A 15,244-nucleotide genomic window follows, 5' to 3' on the forward strand; every position below is an offset into this window, starting at 1 on the left:
TACAATCCGATAAAGTTGCTGTCATCGACTTGCGAGGGTTCGCAAGTGCTTCCTGGCTATGACGTTGCCATGTGTGCCTGCATTGTTGTCTAAATCAAGAAAACTAAAAAAATATGGAAGCACGCGGACGGGCCTGATTCTCCGGCTCATGACTTTGTAATAGTTGACTCAGTATTTGATAATTCCATTACTAATAATTGATCCGGCAATAGTTGAAGTGTTCACTTCAATGTTTCGAGCAACAACCATTCATAGAACGATCCAGGGTTGATCATTCATTGTTGAAGCATCCAGCAATGGCAGAAAATCGAAAGGAATTCCTTGAGAGATGTAACGTGGAATCTCAGGGATTCACCATGGATGGCTCCGTCGACCTCAAAGGCAGGCCCGTTCTCAAATCCAAAACTGGAAGATGGAAAGCTTGTTCCTTCGTCGTCTGTAAGATGCAATGATTTCCCTCAATAATTTTCTTTTCATGAATGCATACATAACAAGTTATATTAAATATGACAAGAGCTTTCTGTGTTAGATTTCTTGGTGGGAATGAGTAAGGAGCTGATTGATTGTTTTTGGTCTTTAATTATTACAGGCTATGAACTATTCGAAAGGATGGCTTTCTTCGGAATTGCTACAAATTTGGTGAATTACCTGATATCTAAGTTGCATGAGAACACTGTGTATTCCTCAACCACTGTCGCGAATTGGTCTGGTACAGTTTGGATCACACCTGTCATCGGCGCATATATAGCAGACACTCACTGGGGACGTTATTGGACATTTATAGTATTTTCCTGTATTTACATACTGGTGCGCTTCTGATCTCTATCCTCGTTCTTCATGACTTTTTCGTTTATGACTCTGATGCTGGTAATATATCAGAAGTAATGTTCCACCGATGCCATCCTACAAAAGTTTCTCTTTTCGAAAATTTCATGAAAAGTTTATAGATTGCAGTATCATGATGTCAATCTAAGTTATTCTAGTTTTATATTTTATCAGTCCTTGCCGGCTACAGCATGGACTCCTAGTAATCGACCTGCAGTTTTCCATTAATCTCTGCATGCAATTCTATTTTTTTGTTCTACCTGATTCTTACATTCAAATTTATTGTTCATTGAACACTTTTTCTTGACCTATCAAATATTGACCAGCATTTGTTATCGACTACTGAAAATTATTTGTTTAGACCAATCACAAATTGTATAATCAGAACTTTTGAAACATTCTTTGACTTTAGAGGGAGTTAAGAGAAATTACCAACTTTTAAGGGGATATACAATGTCATAGATTCCAATATCTCGTTTTTTTAGACTAGTCTGGAACATCCCAGCCAGTTCCCGAGCTAGGCCGTGTATGGAGTCCATCCTGTTCGCAAGCCTAGCCCTGTATCTGTGCCCTAGCCTTTTTGTATCCGTATCCCTGTACTTGTTATTTGTTTCCTGTTCCTTGATCTGTATCTGTTTGGGTTAAGATGTACCTCTGTGGTTACTTTTCTTTTTGTTTTCTAAGATATACTGTTTGCTCTTTCCTTGCCCTGTTCTTGTTGGAGTAATTGTCACTCCTTGCTTTGCTTTGGTTAGAGTAATCGTTACACTCACTTGATTGGAAATCACTTACGTAGTCTAAGTGTTACCTGGAAATATGGAACTAAACCCACTCAATAGTAATGATTTGGAAATTTGCGGAAGGTCTGCACCGGGATTTAGAATTTTACTGAAGACACTGGGTTTGGGGTTTTGGTATAACCGAAAACCTCATATGCTTGCCCCAAATTCAATTCCCTAAGTTGGGTAACTGGGTCTGAGGGGGTGCCCTCAATTCGATTTTCCAAGTTGGGTAATGGAATTTAGCTCACTCAATGTAACAGTAAGGATTTGAAGTTTGCTGAAGGCCACCGGGGTTAGGGGTTTTGTGTGACGGAAAACCTCATACAAAATCTCATATCCTTGTTCTAAATTCGATTCGCCAAATTGGGTAACTGGGTTTGAGGGGTAAACCCAAATTGGATTTCCCTAGATTTGAAGGACTATTTGAGTAATTGTAACACTCATTGAAAATCTATTGAGAATTAATTACATCGTGTAGTTCATTCTTCGATTTCTCTGCCTGGTCCTTTTGTCACTGGTGCTACTTACTGCTTCGATGCTTAGGGACACGGACTTCTATATACATATGTTGAACATTCATTTTTTTCGCCGGTGTTACTTATTGCTTTGATGCTCAGCGACATGAACCTCTCTCTATACATATAGTGAGCATTCAGACTTGTAGCAATCATCTTTAATGTACTTTCAAGCTAGCATTTATCGAACATCCTGAGGCATGGATAGAATGCCCAACAGAAACCCTTGACTATAGAATCGAATTCGCCTTCCTTCGGTGCCTGGCTGGCCCATAATCAAGTATCTCGTGTGTGGAGGTTGTAGATCACCCACCATGGAGAAGATAGGACGGTTGTTCGTCTGTATGGTACTACTGAAGCTTTTCTAGCTGCCTATTCTGACTTGAATTCTTACTCCCTAATGCTGATGCTTAGGGTATACTACAATTTTGCCTACTACCTCCAATTGCTGCACACTGATTAGAATGAAAATGGGAACCAAAACTGCTAGAAATGAGAATAGATAACTGATTAATAAGGGGCAGCTGAGATGTGGCTAGTGCTAGGTACTCCTTCAGTATTCTCTTGGAGGTGTTTGTCTTCTCCAAACAAACGACGCACATCCACACATCAGTAGCCTGGATCGATGTCTTTGGTATTTTTATATTCCTGCTTGGAATCTCGCAGTTCTTTTCTCTGCTGGAATCTTGTCCTGGAATCTTGTTTTTTAATTTTTTAATGCGGAAAGGTGGAAATAGATTTAGCATTATCCAAAATCCAAAAAAAATTGAACACCCAAAATAATTAAATTTCACCACTTTCATTAAATTTTCCAAAATTTCTACCCAATTTCGGGAATTTTCATTATTTTCATAGCAAATATCAAAATTTTACCGGCAAATTTGAAGAGTCAGATTGTGTGACTTACAGATTATTTTCGGAGCCAATTTGAAGAGTTAGATTATGCGATTTATAGATGATGCGTGGCATGCCATCAAGATGTTCATTGTAGCTGTCAACGACTAGCACCAAGAGAATTCTTGCGGTAGACTACGCGATTTATAGATGATTAGTGGCATGCCATTTAGATGTGCATTGTAGTTGTCAATTACGGGTATCCTTAAGTCGATTGCAGATTTCTTGAATATTTGGGAATCGGAAGGACATGGGCGCGATCAAAGTGGCATGCCATAAAGATGTTCATTGTAGCTGTCAACAACTGGCACCAAGAGAATTGTTGAGTTAGACTAAGTGATTTAGATGATTCGTGGCATGCCATCCAGATGCGCATTGTAGCTATCAACCACGACCCTTAAGTCTATTACAAATTTCTCGAATATTCGGGAATAAAACATGAGTGCCAGCAATTTTTTGACTACACCCATGTCCATCCGATTTTCAAATATTCGGAGAATCTTCCATCTCCTTAATTTCAAGGATCAAGGACCAGCACCACCAGGAGAGTTCTTTGCATGCCATCCAGATGTGCATTGTAGCTGTCAACGACCATCACTACGAAAATTCATTGCATGCCATCCAGAAGTGTATTGTAGCGGTCAACGATCACCACCGTAATCCTGCATGCAGTTTACATTTTGGTGGCTCGACCTTCTAGAAAAGCAACATGTGATTCAATTGCGATGACCATGCCCATTTTGTCAGATGTGACATCAAATTATCGATATAATAAAAATAATAAATAACATCTACGAATCAACTCGGTCTAGGTTATAAAAATTGTGACTGAACAAAAGCATTACGTAACAGTGTCGGAGTTAAGGAAACTCAATACAGCTGTTCATTTTATTTCATAACTTTAATCTCATAAAACCAAGTAGACACAAGCAAATCTGCCAACAAACAGAAAGAACAATATATGGGATGAATTACTAAGCTAAAACAATTTTTATTTACATGGTTAAATTAATAAATACGGATTTATAGATGATAGTTGATGGTGGTTGACCATAGTTGTCAAGGGTTGTTGATGGTTGAAGAGGGTTAATGTGGTTAACCATGGTTGATGAGGTTGACCAAGGTTGAAGAGAGTTGATTAGGGTTGATCATTGTTAGCTGTCGTCAACCATTAATGTATGAGTGTATTTATGTTACATTAATTTAACAATGTTACATAAATGTTGATGAATATTAGATTGTTACATTAATGTCAACCATGGTTGATGCTAAATTAATTTTACAATAATGGTTAAAGAGGGTTGATGAGGTTGACCATGGTTAATTGAGTTAGACGTCGTCCATTGAGGTTCACCTTAGTTTACCATGGTTTACCTTAATTGACCATTATCAACCATGGTTGCCAAGAATGTAGATGATAGATTATGGTGGATTAAATGTGACCATGTTGAACATGTATAACTTGGTGATCATGTTTGACCATTGAGACCATAAGTTACTATGGTTGAGCTTGTATGACCACACTTGAACACGGTTGAGCTTCTTTGACAAAAGTTGACTATGGTTAACTAGGAAGACCATGGGGAAACATGGATGGCCATGGTTGTGAGCATTTAACTATACATGACTATGGTTGGCCATGTGGACCACCTAGCCATGCTTGACCATGGTTAATTATGTTAACCATGTTAACCATGGGCAATCAATGCTTGCCCAAGCTCATTGTGGTTAATCATGTTATCTATGGTTGATAAGAGATTAACATGTTGACCATGTTTCATCATGGTCAACAAGGTTAACCAACTAAAGTATGTATGGCCATGGTTACCATGGTTGACTATAATTGAGCTAGTTTTAGAATGATTGACTATGGTTGAACTTGTTGACTATGCTTGACCATGACTAAGCGTATATGCCATGGTTGACTATGGTTTGTTATGGTGAACATAATTGTGAGATTATAATTATAGATGATTGTGGTCAAGCATGTTAACTATGGTTAATCATCTTTTACCATGATTGATCATGTAGACCACTTGAGCATGTATGGCAAGGATTTCTTTTGTTGTTAATGTTGTCATTCATTAAGAACGTTTAACTAGGTTCATTGTGTTTGACATTGATGTCTATGGTTTATTATGGTTGATCATGGATGAACATGTTGACCATGTTTGGCCATGGTAAACCATGGGTGAATATGTTTGAAATACTTAACTACAGTTCACCATTTTCTACCAAGATAACTATAGTTGACTAACATTGACATTGAATTTGGCATATGTTCTGCGTCATGTCCATTACATCGTGATGCTAGTTTTTTCTAGGCGTAATGCAAAATTGGTAGTTGTTTGTCAAAATGAGATACCAATTTTTGTTCATCACATTCAATGGTAGCTTTTGTTCATCACATTACAACCTCAATTTTTTTTCATCACATTGTTGCGATGATTTTTGGTCATGACATTGTGACATTGGATTTAGTGCATCACATGCATTAGTGACACTTTTTTTTCATGACATTGCGATGTTTATTTTTGTTTGTTAGATTGTGACATTTCCATTTGTTTGTCACATTGTAATATCGACTTCTTTCATCACATGGAAACGTTAATATTGTTAATCACATTACAACATCAAATGATTTGACCATGTTTGACGTTGTTTTAGCTTCTTTGTCAATGGTTAGTTATGGTCAACCATGGGTGACTATGGGAGACCATCAGTGATTTCCAATTATTAACGACAAATGAATATGGTTAACCATGATTGTCAATGCTTAACTATAGATGGATATGGTTGACCATTGTTGAGAAAAGTAACGTTGGTTTAAAATTATTGAGTTGTTCTAGTCATGGTTGACCATGACAATTATGGTGGATTACGTTGACCATGGTGACCATGGTTAATCATGATTGACGATTATTGATTTGGTTTGACGATGGATGAACCTATTGACCATCTTGTACCAAGGTTCTCCATCGTGAGCATGTTTTACCATGGTTTAGTTTGTTCAACCATAATTAATTATGGACAACCATGGATTCCTATGGGTGTACATAATTGACCATGGTAATCAATGTTTAGCTATAGATGAAGTCAATGGGTTTTTCAACTTAGTAAACCTAGTAAGCCACTTTATTAATGTGGTTTCGATCATAGTAAGCCTAGGTGAACCAAGTTAATCAACTAAACCTAGTAAAATTAGCTCAACGTAGTAAACCTAGGTCAACCTAGTAAACTTCATAAACCTAACAAACCGAGGCTAATTTGTAAAGTTAGGTCAAATACCTAGGTCAAATTTGTAAAGCTAGGTCAACCTAGTAAATCTAGTTAACCTAGTAAAGCTAATAAACCTAGGTCAACCTAATAAACCTAATAAATGTAGGCCAACCTAGAAAACTCTTAAGCCCAATAAATCTAGGTCAGCCTAATAAACATAGGTCAATCTAATAAACCCAGTAAGTAAACCTAGTAAACCTAGGTGATCCTAGTAAACTAGTAAACCTAATAAATGTAGGACAACCTAGTAAACCATAAGTTAACCTAATAAACTAGGACTAACTTAGTAAACCCAATAAACCCAGTAAACCAAAGAAACATAGGTCAACCTATTCAACCTAACAAACCAAGGTCAACCTAGTAAACATAGGTCAACGTTCTCACATTACAACATTGTTTGTTTTTCCATCGTGGTGGGATGTCATTTCTTTTTTTTCAAATTTTGACTTAGTAAACATAGGTCAACATAATAAACCTAGGTCAACTTAGTAAACTTAGGTCAACCCAGTTAACCATAGGTCAACCTAGTAGACCTACATCAACCTAATAAACCTAGATCATCCTAGTGAAACTATTAAATCTAGGTCAACCTAGTAAACCATAAGTTAACCTCGTAAACCTAAATCAACATAGTAAACTTAATAAATCTAATAAACTTAGGTCAACCTATTCAACTTGATAAACCTAGGTCAAACTAGTAAATGTAGGTCAACAATATCATATTATGACATTGTTTGTTGTTCCTCACATTGCAATGTCATTTCTTGTTCATCAAATTGCAACATTGTTTCTAGTTCATTAGATTGTGACACTATTATTTTGTCTAGTTCCAATGTTATTTTTTGTTCATCATAGTGCATAATCGTTCTTTGTTTGTCATATTACAACTTCATTTGGTGTTCATCACATTGTGTTGTTTTTTGGTTGTCACGTTCGAAACAATATTAAAATTAATGCAAATGATGACTGTGGTTCTCCATGGAACCTATGTTAACTATGGTTGACGTTGATGTTCATGTTGACTATGGCACCCATTTAACTATGGTTGATTTTTTGTTGTGAATTTCAAGTTTTTATTTATTGCTAGCATGGGCTATAAGTTATATGTGATACAGGTCACCATTAGATAGTTCGAACCAAATACAAAAATTCAAACTTTTCAAAAGAGCCTTTTTCCAAAATCTAACTCTCTCAACTAAATCAAAAGTCTAAAAATAGTAGCTAATCCTCAAGAGCCTGTAGTAAATGGATACATATAGAAATGATGCATGAAATTTAACAAAACTAATGGTAAACCTATAGAAATTATATGTAGATTCAATACTACTCATGTAATTTAGTAAAACAGAAAACTTGAATCTACCCTACTCATATGCAGAAATAAATTCATGATTGAGAAAGGAAATCATAAACATGTGACATGTTTCAAAATACATATACAAATATTTATCTAGGGTTAAGAAAATTCTCAAAACCCTTCCTATATGTATTGAATTAATCAAGGAATCTAGATGAATACAATATGTTTGTTGAAGCTTGAGCACAACCTACAAGTGTGTCGTCTATTCTACTTCAACAATGACTGACTCTGGTTAATACTTAACCAATTTCTTAGCATTCCAAGCTCCTATTTCCTTGCGTTGTTCCTTGAGGAATCGGGCCCCTATTAATTATAAATTCCTCAATCTAGATTACATAGTTCATCTAGGCTGATCCTCTGACTGCATGCACCACCTGTACAACTTGGAATAGTTTACAATTGATAGTACATTTCCCTTGAAATCCAATCTCAACTAGGTAACTCATATTCTCTACATGCATGAGTTAATTTGGTTGATTGATGAGCTAACTAGTTGATCACTGAGTTGTGATTGACTACACACCCCACGACTAGATCCTCCATTGGTTCCTCCAATAGTTGGAACTAGTTTAACCGACCATAACTCAATCTAACTAATTTAAATGGTTACAACTGAAATTAACTCAACCTAGGCTCCTAAAATTTAGGAATCACTTCACATAATTGATGTACATGCCACTAACTGAATTAACTAAACTAATTGAGTGGTAACAATAATGTCACCTTAGTTAACCCATCAAAGTTGTGTGTTGATGTGGAATTTTCAATTTTCTCTCTAGTTTAACCAAGGGAAGTCAAAATGAGATTTTCTTGCTGCATTTTTCAACACTCCCTCTTAGTAAGAAATGGATTCATATCTACCCCCATCCAACACATTTGGAATGTATTTCATGAAAAACTTAACTATGTTTCCGTTGCTTTTACAAAATCTACAACTAAGAAGCATAAATAAAAGTAAAAATAATCATTGAATTAATCCACGACTTTCTATTATGAAAATTGTGTTGTTGTTGTCTCTACTATGGAGCCTCCTCCTCTACTATCAACACTACTCTACACTCCTTAATATATGATTGCAATTGATCCTCCTGATACTAAACACTGTGGGACCCTGCAGAAGGGATAATGATCCATGATGAGGAAACCTCAATGGACCCTACCCAAATTTACGAAACTCTTGGACTAAGGCTTCACATCACCCCACCTCACACCTGGAGGTATGGCTGCATATGCTCCCTCTTCCCACTTGGCCCGAACTCTCCCCCTACTAGAGGTATCTGCTTTAGAGGATGTCTCCACTTTGCCTCCTTTCTACTTCTCCATTTGTGGCTGCTCCACAACTTCTTGAGGCTCCTTTTGAGGCTCCATTTTGAGAGGTAAATCATGCTCCCTCTCAACCACCAAGTCTCTAACCTTTTCCTTGCTCCTAAAATATTTGCATGCATCTTATACCTCAAGTGCATACATGCTCTTGACTTGAGCACCGATCTTCATCACCTGTCCCATGGCTATGTGTCTTGAGAAAACATTACTTTCGTTGAAGATCACATCGTAACCACGATCTTCCAAAACTACAACAGAGATTAGATTCTTCTTTAGATCCAGAACAAACACCACTTCCTTGAGCTTGAGAGGGGAGTTTGACTCCCTCTAAAAGGTTATTGTACTAATCCCAATAGAATTTTACCTTCTGTTGTCTCCAAACTCAATGTTCCTTTTGAGATCTTTCTCCTCCAAGTGACTAAAAAACTCTCTATTCCCTGTCATGTGGAATGAGGCACCACTATCCAAGTACCACCCACTACCCATCACTATGCTGTCCATAGATGTGATGAGGTTGAAATCAAGATGGAACTGTGAAGCCAAAGATTTGACCATTGCTTCTACTGCAGGCTCATTCTTTCTCTCCTTCTTTTGTGGACACTTCATGGCATAGTTCCTGAACTCATGACAGTTGAAACACCTGATTTTGGACAATTCCTTCTTGCCCTCTTGGCTAGAATATACCTCACCTTGGGAATTATTCCCCTTGCCCTTCATTCCTTTGCTCGCTAATGCAAAGTCCTCTTCCACTTCTTTGGATGAGGTCCCATCTCTATTATTCTCCCTTATCTCCTCCTGTATCAAATCCGACCAGAGGCATTCTCAATTTGGTAGCTTCTCCCTCCCATTCACCGAATCCTAGTAGTTGTACCAGCTCTTGGGAAGGTCTAGAAGGGCTAGGCTCATGAGAACATCCTCCACAAAAGTAAACCCAACTCCTCTAAGCTCATCACGACATTGTGTGAACTGACTCAAGTACTATTGAATAGATTCAGTCTTCGACATCTTGATATTCTGAAGCTTTCCCTTAGGTGTCAATTTCTTGTGGTCACTACTATTCTTGAACAAATATGTCAGTGCTTTCCAAATTGGATAGGAAGTTTCTTTCCCATGGAGAGTGGAGACTATGTGATCCATCACACTTTCCAATATGATTCTCCTTAACTTGTCTACACACTTATTCCATTCTGCTAGATCTTGAACATTGGTTGTTGGTGGTTTCAGGATCTCAATATCTATGAATTCCTTTAACCATTATCTTCCAGCAATGCCTCCATCTTGTCCTTCCAAGAAATGTAATTCGAGCTACCCTCAAGGGCATACTCGAGTATCAGTCCATAGGAAGGCAACTTGCTAGCTCTGAAGAATTGATCATGCAAATTCGCTCCTCCTGTAAAGACAACTTCAAATTCTTTTGTCTATTGTGAATCCTTCTCTGATACCATGTTAGAAATTTATGTAGATTCAATATTTCTCATGTAATTTACTAAAACATAAAACTTGAATATACTCTAATCATCTACGGAAATAAATTCACAATCCAAAAAGGAAATCATAAACATGTGACATGATTCAACACACAAACACAAATTCTTATCTAGGGGAAAGAAACTGCTCAAAACCCCTTCCTATCTATATTGCGTCAATAAAGGAATATCGATGAATACAATATGCTTGCTTAAGCTTGAGCACAACCTACAAGTGTATCTTCTATACTTCTTCAACATTCGTTGAGTCTGGTCAATGCTTAACCAAATTCTCAGCCTGCCAAGGTCTTATTTCCTTGCGTTGTTCCTTGAGGAATTAGGCCCCTATTAATTAATAATTTCTCAATCTGGATTGTGCAGATCATCTAGGCTGATCCTCTGACTGCATGCAGCACCTGTACAACTTGGAATAGTTTACAACTTATAGTACATTGCCCTTTAACTCCAATCTCAACTGGGTAACTTGTATTCTCTACATGCATGAGTTAATTTAGGCCGATTGATCAGTTAACTGGTTGATAACTGAGTTGTGACTGACTACACACCCCACTACTAGACCCTCCACTAGTTCCTCCAACTATTGGAAGTAGTTTAACTCACCATAACTCAATTTAATTGATATAAATTGTTACAGCTGAAATTAACTCAACCTAGGATCCTAAAATTTAGGAATCAATGCACACAACTAAAATACATGCCCCTAACTTGAATTAAATAATCTAATGGAGTGATAAGAACCATGTTACCTTAATTAACTCTTCCAAACTATCTATTTATGTAGAATTTCAAAAATTCTCTCTAGTTTGACCAAGGAAAGTCAAACTAAGATTCTCTTGATGCATTTTCAATAAAACCATGAGGAAGAATGATAAGAGTCAATGGGTCCTTCTATCCAAATGTTCACAAGTGAAACCTCTTTCAATGTTCCTAAGCCTTTTGTCTCTGGATGTTAGTTTCCTTTGCATGTGGTCTAAGGAATGTAGTATGTCTTCACTCGTGGAATTTATATCAAGGAGAACCCTTCTAACGATGAATTTAAGTTTCGAATAGAAACCCAAAATATACATATATTTATTTAATCTTCCCTTGGTATGGCTTGTGTGAGAGACCCACATTGCAAATTTAGATAACACTTTCAAGTGAGTAAGTGTGTGCCATTTATTTTCCGAATCATTTTCCACTTGAGTTATTTAATATTGAATGTGATGTGAGGTGAGTTCTCAAACCTTCACCATGAACCTTTCAACTTGCAATTAGGCCTGGATTTGTCTACACTCCTAGTAATAAGCTGCAACCTGACAAACCCGTGCTCATTAATACAACATAGTTACCTACTCAAGTTAAGGAAGGAGTGTTACAAAGTAAACATAAATGACCAGACCGGGGTCAAATATCTTGGAGACATCGGAGAAAGGAAGTGGGAGGATAAGGGGTTGAGCCCCCCACCTTGAAAGTGAAGTCTATGAGTGGCGAGGGGCTTTCAATCTAACACTCATGGGAGAACCTGACACTAAATCCATAGGAGAGAGCTATAGAGCACATGAAAATAAGCAAAAAAATAGTGAAAGGAATATGATAAGGGGGATATACCATAAACCCGTGAAAAGAACTATGAACTTGCTTCATTGTTGGCATGCAGAGTGTGAAGAGGGATGAAAAATAATATGCTCATGTAGTTGTTTCCTTCCATGTTCAAATAGTGAAGGAGAAGGAGTTGACCATGAGTGAGATACTTTAGGAAACCATAAAGGATGGCTAGTGATACCAACCTATGAAGTTCAATTCATTACCATATAATATGTAGGCCCAAATTGTACAAAAAGAACCTAGCCATGACATCATAATAATTAAATACTTCTACACAAAATAAATATCACAGAGCCAAGGATAAGTGTTTCCCTTAAAATATGCTAGAGTGTGGAGAATGATTGAGAGACCACTTGAAAAAGACACATAATTCATGCCTAGAGTGGGGTGATAGTGCAAAATGGTTTGGCAAATCCAAGAATGAGAACCACATTAATTAGGTTGAGCTACATGATAGATATTATGAATGAGTTTAGCACCATGGCGGATACCCAATCAGTCAAGAGGAATGAACTTTTCATCGAAAAATGAGTGGCGAAGTGAGGATAGTCTCCCAACATGTGAATTAACATTCAACCACCTTTCATGGCCTTTCAAACCACAAGTGGGGCATGTGCCTAGGTGGAACGGTGATATCCTGCCCAACACCCCTCATTTGTCTAACACCCCATTGAGGGAAACTTGGCTAACTTTAATGCTCATGTTGATGTTGATTTTTTATTTTCCATATTGCAATGTTGATTTTTTCTTTACTATATTGCGACATTGATTTTTTCGTCACAACATAGTGAAGATTTTTTGGACAATTTTTGTTCTTCACATTAGGACACCAATGTTTGTTCATTAGATTGTGATATTGATTTTTGTTGAATACATTGTGACATTAACATTTATTTGTCATAACGCAATGTCAATTTTTGAACATGGTTGTCTATTTTCAATTGCAGTTAACTATGGGTGAGCATTATTGACAATGCTTGTCAATTTTTTACTATAAATGAATATGGTTGACCATGTTAACCAAAATTGAGTTTATTTGAAAATATTGAATATGGTTCCACTATTGAAAAATGTTACAATATTATTACCAGTATTATTAAACTTTTTTAACCTCAACAATGGTTAACTGACTATTGTTAACCATCGTTGACTTAGATTGACTATGGTTCACTGTAGTTAACTACGGTTGAATATAGTTGAATATGGGTGCATTGGGCATGGTGTTTATGGTTAAATATAATCATGTTGAACATAATGCCTATCATTAATCATGTCTAAACATGACACCCATCTTCACCATGGTTGACAAAGTCAATCATGATAAACATGCTTGATTATGGGTGAACATTGTTGACCATGGTTCTCAAAGTTTAACCATAGTGAATATGGTTCACCATCTTGATGATGGTTCACCATGCTAACCATGGGTGACCATGGTGACCATTGTGACAATGGTGACCATGGTTAACCATAGTTGACCTAGTTTGACCATGGTTGAATATGGGTGCCTTGTTGAAAAAAGTTATAAAAGTAGTATTATTATTATCATTGTTATTAAATCTTTTTAAACATTGACTATCGTTGAGTATGGTTGACAAAGGTTGAGAATGTGTACGTTGGACATAATTTCTATGGTTAATTATAGGCATGTTGACCCAATGCCTATAATTAATAATGATGAACAGTATGTCCATGTTAACGATGATTGAAAAAGTCAATCATAATTAACATGTATGATTGATATTATTAATAAAAGTTAGATGTTATTAATAAATCATTATTACAACTTAATATTAATAACATTATTAATACATACATTAATATTACTGATTTTAATATTATTATTAAAAATAAGATATTGACATTAATGTTAATAAGATTAATAATAATATTGAAGTAAAATATTAATAATATTAATGTCAATATTAATTTTAATATTTAAATTTATTTCATTAATTTTAATATTAAATATTAACATTAAGCTAAAATATATCTTTGAATGAAAATGATTTGCATGGAAAAATGGTTATTGATTTGCAAATCAAGGTGATTATAATATATCTATGCATGGTTTTCAATGCGCTAGTTTGATAGCTCATTATTTAAATACATAAAAATAGAGAATAATAGTTTTAGGATTAAATAATTGACTTGTCTTTAGTGTGATTTTTTGGACTTTCTCGTGTTGGAATGTAGCGGAAAATTTTGAGGTAAAATCTTGATTTGTGTTATTTAAACTGATTTTTTTGACTATATATATGGATTCAGCACCTAAAAGAACCCTATGGCACTTCGATTATGCAAAAGTTACCCATTAAACTTATGATTTCAATAAATTCCTGTGAATTTTAGAGAAATTAAACTAGTTAACCCACCATAAAACTTCCAACATGTATCAGCAAAAACAACTCGTTAAATAATTTGTACCTATTTTCTCAATGTGAAAAGCCTCCCATTTTGTATGATATAAATATGGCAGTGAAATATGTTACCGAATTCAGTATATACAACATAGTTAAGGTTATTATCACCCGCACATGAAACAATGTGCAATTTTTCATAATGGTATAAAAGCACGAGCAACTAATATATAGTAATCTTCGTGCGACTACATTTCGCACATTTTTTCATAATGGTATCAAAGCACGAGCAATCAATATATACTAATATTTGTGTGACCACATTTCACACCTAGTTGGCAGCACCAAAATAGGTCAATCCTAATTACTTTCGAATTAATCCATGTGCTGAAAAAATACCCATTACTCACCATACTCAGAATTAGATGAATGTAATGAATAACATAGACATTTGAATAATAATGCCGCCTATTGACATAACAATATTATATGGAGAGAACAATACATTGAAAAAAAATCTGATAACATGGAAATAACATCAAACTAATAAAACCCCACCCAGATTGTAGAGTTTGGCCATACAAGTTTAAAATACCAATATATACCACAAAGCATAAGATAAGATAAATCTCAACCCTCATACAATCACTGATGTGATGGAAGTGTACTCAGAAGTGAACCGGGACCATCCAACTAATGCTTTTTTTTCCTGAAAACAAAATTAAAATAAAATTATGAAAAACCATATTATTTAACGGAGAAAGTTCTAAGAAAGCCGTCGATTAGTTTGATATGTATTTGTTAGGGTTTTTCTCATTCGGTCTATGTAGGC

At 35.9% G+C, this 15,244-nt stretch overlaps 1 protein-coding gene across 1 annotated transcript in view; it reads left to right on the forward strand.

Moving 5' to 3' along the window:
* The first annotated feature begins 220 nt into the window (after positions 1 to 220).
* Positions 221 to 15,244, forward strand: part of LOC149162847 (protein NRT1/ PTR FAMILY 5.3-like) — a 50,325-nt gene continuing 35,301 nt past the window's right edge. The window contains exons 1-2 of the mRNA XM_089435293.1: positions 221 to 438; positions 590 to 807. Coding sequence (XP_089291419.1) covers positions 297 to 438; positions 590 to 807 — 360 coding nt within the window. The 5' untranslated portion in view covers positions 221 to 296. The remainder of the gene's footprint in view (positions 439 to 589; positions 808 to 15,244) is intronic.

Source organism: Pinus tabuliformis, chromosome 5_2 (genome assembly GCF_031772625.1).
Source record: "Pinus tabuliformis cultivar Carrire ecotype Pingquan chromosome 5_2, CPIR1, whole genome shotgun sequence".
NCBI lineage: Eukaryota > Viridiplantae > Streptophyta > Pinopsida > Pinales > Pinaceae > Pinus > Pinus tabuliformis.